The sequence below is a fragment of the Nanorana parkeri genome, unplaced genomic scaffold (genome assembly GCF_000935625.1).
Source record: "Nanorana parkeri isolate BGI_ZX_2015 unplaced genomic scaffold, ASM93562v1 scaffold204, whole genome shotgun sequence".
Lineage (NCBI taxonomy): Eukaryota > Metazoa > Chordata > Amphibia > Anura > Dicroglossidae > Nanorana > Nanorana parkeri.
The window spans coordinates 986,507-994,288 of NW_017306472.1; the positions used below are offsets into that span (position 1 = coordinate 986,507).

The 7,782-nt window shown below is 46.9% G+C and overlaps 1 protein-coding gene across 1 annotated transcript in view; it reads right to left on the reverse strand.

The window, feature by feature from the left end:
• Positions 1–745: 745 nt before the first annotated feature.
• SUPT7L (SPT7-like STAGA complex gamma subunit) overlaps positions 746–7,782 on the reverse strand; it is a 7,787-nt gene continuing 750 nt past the window's right edge. The window contains exons 2-4 of the mRNA XM_018555608.1: positions 6,858–7,182; positions 4,249–4,486; positions 746–1,098 (exon numbers count right to left, since the gene is read on the reverse strand). Of these exons, the coding sequence (XP_018411110.1) occupies positions 836–1,098; positions 4,249–4,486; positions 6,858–7,182 (826 nt within the window). The 3' untranslated portion in view covers positions 746–835. The remainder of the gene's footprint in view (positions 1,099–4,248; positions 4,487–6,857; positions 7,183–7,782) is intronic.

Sequence of the window (7,782 nt, forward strand, 5' to 3'; positions counted from 1 at the left end):
ATACAGCTATGAGGATATAGAACAGGAGGGCCTAGCCTCACTTACCTACTAGGAAGTGCAATGTTATTTTTAAAGACAAAGGGTCATTTTTTCAGGGTTCTGCTTAGGCACAGTGAACATTTCTAGATGTTTCAGATAACAAAGCAAATCTTTCCTTGAGTTAAGGTCTACTATAAAGAGGCTCTGTCACATTGCCCTGAAGAGAAAAACAGGGACAGCGTGCCTAACCATCACACCCGTCTACCCCTTCATGCTCTTCGATGAACACATTTCAATGTATACATCCTAAAATGCCTTTTTACTCACCTAAAGCTGTGGTCACATGACGCTACAGTCCTTTTCTCCTCTCCACTTTACAGGATTTGGGGTCCTTCTTTCGGTGTCCATGTCACAGCCTCCATGACGTGGACACTTCCTCTTGGCTGCCCAGCTGTGAGGCCCTCTCAGGATCCAGAAGGAGTCTGAAGCAGTGATGTCAATACACAGGATTGGCTGGCGTGGGCAAATTCACAGCACTGGAATAGTGGTCACCCGCACCCTGGAAACACCACCAGTGAGGGACACGGGTGGTGAACTTAGGTGAGTATATCTTTCTTCACAAGGTAAGAAGATTAAATGTGCAGACGGGAGGTTGATATTTGCCCAGAGATCGGCTTTAAATATTTTAGGAAAAACAACTTTGTGAAAAAAAAAAGAAAAATATTTAATTATTCACCAAAAAGTTTGTTTTACAAAAGCGATCGCATTGTACAATATCAGAAAAACGGTCAGCTGACAGCCCCCATAATAACAGTGATGAAGAATGTTCAGCGGGATCTGCCCCAATTTCCCCTCATTACAATTTCTTCATCTTCTTCTTAGGCCGTTGGTTGAAGACGGGGGAGGACCCCATTAGGCTGTCGGGTGAGTGAGACGCATAGCTGCCTTCGGACCCGTTCGGACTGCCTGGTATGGCCGAGTCACTGATCCCCGACATGGGCTCTTCAAACACGTCATTACCCAGAACGCTGTGCCCGTGTACGGCCGATTCCTCGTTGTCCTGAGGCTCCATCTTCACCTGCCCCAAGTTCCACAACGGCGAGGTGTTCACGTCCGATCCTGAGAAAAGGAAAGATGGCAACTTAGTATGTGAGGCTAGGACAGGAAATGTGATAGCATTACAAAACACACACCCCACTTCTCAACATATGGGGAGCTGTTGTGTAGTCCACAGACTAGAACTAGGAAGGTTGATAATATAACAATACAAGGACACTGGATTTCTGGTAGGGCCAACAGGTATTTTCTGTACTTGCATCTGGAAGAAGAAAAACAATACTACCACCACATCTAAAGACTGGTAAGCTGCAACAGATTGCATTTTTGTTCTTGGTTTACATATGTATACTTTATTTTTTTATTTTTTAAAGTGTCAAACCCCTTATTTAACTTTCCTAAATCCGCTGTCACATGGTCATTCACGCCACCTCTTCCAATATTGGTGCCTTGTAGGGCTGCAACAACTAATCGGAGAGAGAGAGAGGAGGGAGAGAGAGAGGAGATATATATTTTTTTAATTGAATACAACTAATCGAAGTTAATAATCGGCTAACTAATCGATTATGAAAATAATCATTAGCTGCAGCCCTAGTCCCTTGCTGGTGCCTCTCTAGTGCAGGCTATAATACGTTTTTGGGATATTTTGTTCCAATTGTACCGTGCCACCCCTGGTATCCTCAGACGACACACTGGTTGAGAATGACCGCCCTAAGGAAACACACACGAGCACAGGAAGAACATGCAAACTCCATGCTGATAGTGTCCTGGCCGCTATTCGAACCAAAGGCCCCAGTGAGGCAAGGTGGAAGTGCTAACCGCGGAGCTGCAGTACAAGCATTAAGTGGTGAACAATGGCGCTCCACGGCGATATAAATCAGTAACAGCGGCCACGTTGGACTGACAAATCAAATCTATTGAAGGCAAAAAAAGAAAAGGACTTTTACTGCAATCAATGATCAGCTGGAAAGGACCTTCCTGTGTTTACTCGCCCCGTCCATTAGTCTATTGGAATTCAAATGAGGAATATTCTGAAAACAGCAAAGAAAAAAAAAACATTCCACGAGCTGATTGAAAAGCAAATTGATTTCAACGACAATCCACTTCAGCCGGGAAATGAGCGTCGTCTGCAAAGCACCATTTCAGTGTAATGGCACGCTTTGTGCTCGTGGCGCATTACTGAGGTGGCTCTTCATGTTTAATGTGCCTAATGGTTGTGGGGGAATGATAAACACCTTGCTGATGTATTAAAAGGTACGCTCCGGAGCAATTTAATGTAAAGCTGGACTCCGGCCTTACTCTAAGGTTGTACTGGCTCCCCTCCTGGACTGAAATGGCTTCCTCTGATTTTACTGCAGACTGTAAGCTTCTCTTCATGTGCATTAGAAGCTGCAGCAAGTCAGACAGAGCCCGCCTCATTTCTTGGCTAGAGGGTGTCCGGCACTAACTAGCCCTTTCCTCCCCAGCCTTGGACCACCCTTTTCATTCATTGGATTTTAGTCCTTTCAATGATGGAGGCTCAGCATCACATGTGAGTGTTAACTAGGGTGGTCTGCATGCAAATGCAGCCTGCCTAGGAATGCCTAGACCAGAGGTAGCAACCTTGACACTCCAGCTGTGGTGAAACTACAAGTCCTATGAGGCATTGCAAGACTCTGACAGCCTGATGGCATTTGAAGTTTCTGCACAGCAAGAGTGCCAAGGTTGCCCACACCTGGCCTAGACTGAGATCCACGCATCAAGGCATTTGATAATTACATGACCCCCTTCCCCCCACCCGTGGAAATTCTTCCCCAAGGACCAGCCCACTGCTTGCATCAAAGCAGAGTGCTCTTGAGAGAAATACTGAGGTAGGGTGCTGTGATGTTTTCAGAAAGCTATGTACAGCACCCTGCTGGCCCCACCCACCAGTCATAATCTGTCTGCATGGCACACAAACCCCATGATGTCACTGGCATGCAATGAAAACAGGAAGACTTCAGTAAAAATTTCATTATGATGTTAATTGGGTAGAGGGGAAGAAAGAAACCAGGGAAGGCATATTGAAAAAAAAAAAGCCCTGGTGATCCTGCCACGAGGGTCCTTGCTCAAACACTTTCTGTTATAGGGTGGCAACTGTCTCCCAGTTGTGCCCCTGCTGTCACCCTTACATGCGTCCCTAGTAGAGGCTACAAGCAGCTATGTCATCACGCATTGCACAGCATGGTGTATAGCACCCTGCCGGCCTCTCCCACCAGCCATGATCCGCCTGCATCGCATAGAGAAGGAAGGAAACCCAGTGATGACATCACTAGGGCTAAAATAATGTATCTAATAAAAAGGGAAGGTTATGTAAAAATCCCATTGGAATGTTGATGAGGCGGGACAGCAAAATGTAAGCAGAGCAAAATGTAGCTGTAAAGGGAACTTGTTATGATCAAAACTTAAAAGGAGGAATAGCTGAGCTCTCCTGAAAACACCGGCTACCTGGTGGTCATGCTGACCCTCTTATATCAATACTCAGAGTCACTGCTTTCCAGGAAATATGCAGACAAGGACTTCTGACTTTCTTCTCTTATGCTGCATGCTTTAATAAGTGCGGTGTGCCAACTACTGTGTAAATGTAACACTTCCAGGTATATATTACCATTCACAGAGAGCACAGTACTCCCCTGACAATACCTCCATCTGCTCTTCTCTACAGAAGAACGACACCATCTTTGTTCACGACTCAACCAGGGTCACCACCTGCTTCCTGGACTGAGATGCCGTTACAGGACTCGTGGATGCAATCAGGCTGACAGTCACCTGAGCAAATGTAAACAAAATCCGCGGTTTGCGTACATGCTGCTGCCGCCATAGGTTAGTGGCAGTGAAAGGGTTAAAGCTGAACTCTGGGCACAAAAGCTTGCATTTTAATAAATTCCTTGATACCCACAAATCATAGGAATCCATTTACTGTACATCAAATGCCTTTGTAGCCTGAGATAATACCTCGTAATAGTGGCGTCATCATCACTATGCTGCACATAGTCCGTGCAGAGAGCAGAGCTGTGGGAGGGGCCATATATGAGATAATATATGAACTTCGCATCCCCTTTAATTAACAGACGGCCTTTCAATGGATCCTATACTTGCCGGGGTTATCTTGCTGGTGGAGGATGGCACTCTTGCAGACACAGAAAGGGAGGGAAAGATGCTTCAAGTATAAGTGCGGAGAAATGTGTTTCTTACCTGATGGCTGTGGAGATGAATCGACCTCCATGTTGGAAGAGAACCTGTCACTCTGAGCCCCCAGGACCCCCACTGGCAGAGACTGATCCCCGGGTGCCAGGTCTCCTTCCAGCTCCTCGTTGATAGGGAATGTGATGTCTGTAACAGGTTCCTCTTTGATCTTCACTGGTTTGGTGTCTTCAGATACACGCTCAGGATGGATGAGCTTCTCGTACTCCTCAGACAGCTGCTTAGTGACCTGCCGGCACGGAGAGGTGACATATGAAAACAATTCCATTAGCAAGATCTTTATTGAAGCCGGAGTTGAAAACATGACCTGCTGAGGCTCCTGCCACTAACACGTTTCACTTCCACATAAAGCTTAGTTGTAGAGTGTGGGATTTGCTGCATGTGTGGACCTGGAGCTACAACCGCAGCAAACAGGACCCTTAACTCTATCTGGACCCAGCGATCTCACCCTGGAAGTGTTCTGCCAGCCCTCCCTCTGCTGACCATCCTGCACGGATCTTCCTTTGCCAAGGGTGTGTCAGACGCCTAAAGTGTAAGTCATTTAAGCCCTGTGCTGTGCGATATTGCGACCCTGTGATCTGGCTACCTGTTCCCTGCTGTGCCTGTGTTGCTGCCCTGTGACCTTGGACTTATGCTTTGTTGTTTCATATTGACAGGCAAGTGATGGCTCATTCACATCAGCCTGCACACTACAATGATCTGTTTTTGCATGTAAACGAGCCATGAAAGGAGAAGCAGCACAGTGATGAACTCATCTCTATGTCAGTCTGCTCTCTCCTCCTATTAGCATGTTCCTTGTTAGCAGATGAGCACTGCAGATCAAATGATTGGCTCCTTGGGGGGAAAATCTTAGCGCAACTCTGCCCCTGGCTATATCTCAAACCTGGTCTCAAAGTATCGCCCTAACCGTGCCCTCCACTCTTCACTAGACTTCCTGCTTTCCAGCTCCCTCGTCAACTCCTGCCATGCTCGCCTCCAGGACTTCACTAGAGTCTCTCCCATCCTATGGAACTCTCTACCCCAACCTGTCCGTCTATCTCCCACACTGACTGCCTTTAGGCGATCCCTTACGACTCATCTCTTCAGGGAAGCCTATCCCACCATAACTACCTCCTCACGTATCCATGACCCCTCCCTTTTAGATTGTAAGCCCTCACGGGCAGGGCCTTCATTACCATCTTGTCTTGGATTGTATTGTGATTGTAATGTATTCCTTATATTGTAAAGCGCTGCGCAAACTTTTGGGGCTGTATAAATCCTGTATAATAATAATAATAACAACAAGCACTGCATGTCTGTGACAACCATCATGAGAGGATGCCACAGGTGGGCTTTTAAAGCATATGTCTAGTACAGCTGTTTCCAACCCCAGGGGTACTTGAAAATATTTTTGTAATAGTGAAAAAAGACTGTTGCAGTGGGGAGTTGGGGGACTAAATTGTGTGCTGAAGGTTTGCAGAGTAATCCTGTGGCTATATTTTCTGACACTCATTCTATAGTTCTGGCTGCCAGTCCTCAGCTGAGTGATGTGACCTCCGCTTCTCTTAAGAGCCAGTTCTGTCTTCTGACATAAAAAGGACAGAGATTATACATTCTGGGTTGCACCGGAATCTGTTCAACCCATCTCACCTCACAGTCTCACTGGCCACCAGACCATTAATCTGCCTACAGCAGATGAGACCCGTTCCACTGTGCAGCACCAATCCCTTCCACTACACTCTCCATAGAGCACTGAAAATGGAGCTGAAGCCCCCCTGAACTGCAATATACATGTGAGCCACCAGACCCAGATCCTCCATGGCCCAGATACACATCATGAAGGGATGCCTAGCACTCCAACCCACAGCACCCCCAAACGCAGAAGCCCTAGAACCAGGGAATTCAGTATCACATGCCGCACCCCAGAGGCCCCAAGATAACACTCCACAACAATATGGCATACCCCAAAAGCCCCTCTACTCCAGTCTCCCTCCTTCATTCCATAGACACCAACAGCAGTGGCATTTGAGCCCCTCCTATTGTTTGTGAAATTTGGTCGCACTGACCATGCAGCGCGCTACATGGTTCACCATTAGCCTGGCCCCTACTTAGGATACAATTCATACAATGGACTGCCAAGGGGTAAACAAGTAAAAAAAAGTTGGGAAAAACTGGTCCGGTATTTTACAATCCCCTTTCCCATATTTGTAAAAAAGTATTATGCATTTTTTTTTAAGGGTCTTCTAGCCAGTCAGGTGACATCAGGGGTCCTGTCTTCCTAAGCCGAAGCTGCTGCTTCTGGAGTGGGTCCTTGACAGCCTGGGCTCAGAGGAAGTATGATGCTGGCCATCATACAATGCTAGTGGGGGAAAAGAAGTACTGCGGGGCCAGCTACAACTACTGGTTAAGCATTTTTTGTTTTGTTATTTGTTACCACAGAGGTGTAGAAGTCGGAGCACACTAAGGTGAGAGAAAACACCCAAAATTCCAAGGTGAGAGGGAACCAAAACAGCAACTGGAATCACCAAGAGACATTAAATGCCAGCAGGGGAACTAGCCCAATAGATTCCACTTATAACTATAGACTTTTGTATTACACAGATCCTGAACAAAGCTCCCACCTGTAACGTGTACGTGTGGTAATCTTTAATGTGGTGCTGCCAGAATTTCTGAAGAGACAACACGCTGCCGATCCCCATCTCGTGGAAGACCTGCTCCATGACATCAGAGAAAGGAGTCTGGCCCAGTCTGGCCTCGCGGTCCACGTTGTACCTCAGCATCTTGGTGAATTTCAGGCAGTATTCATGAGCGATGTCTGTGATGGTCTCCAGGACGCTTTCGTTGGCGCTGTCAAAGCCGGCGTGGGCCAGGATTGTGGCCACTGACTGGTACATGAGTTGGCGACATGAGTGATAGCTGAGCTCCGTGACAGGTTCTCCTCTCCCGCTATGAAAGAGATAAGAAGGGAGGGTATTAGACTGACATATAATATATTTAGTTACAAGCTGAACTCCGGACAGAAATGTATCATCAGTATTGTAAAAGTCCGTTCCCATCTTTACCAGAGGATTCCTTTTCCAATCAACGCCTCAGTCACTGCTCAATCTGTAATGCAATGCAGCATTTCCAGGGCTCAGTGTAGACAACATCCTGTAAGTGAGGCCGATGGCCACTGTGCCCTCTCCTTCCCCGGAGTACCAGTCATGTAACTTCCCCAATGTAGTTCAATTCTAACTCTGCTCTGTCCTGCCCACTCTCAATGCCTATCTTGATAGACTGGCCAGGAGAATTCTGGTCTGTCCCACCCACCATGACATCACACCTTGATTGTCAGGCTAGGGACTCCTTTCTCCCACCCACTATCACATCATACCTTCACTGATAAGCCAGGAGACTCCTGGTCTGTCCCACCCACTATGACATCATACCTTCACTGATAGGCCACGAGACTCCTGGTTGGGTCCACCAACAATGATACCTATAGACATCTACAATACAATACAATACAATACAGCTACAATTTCCAGTGCATGACGAGAATTGTTG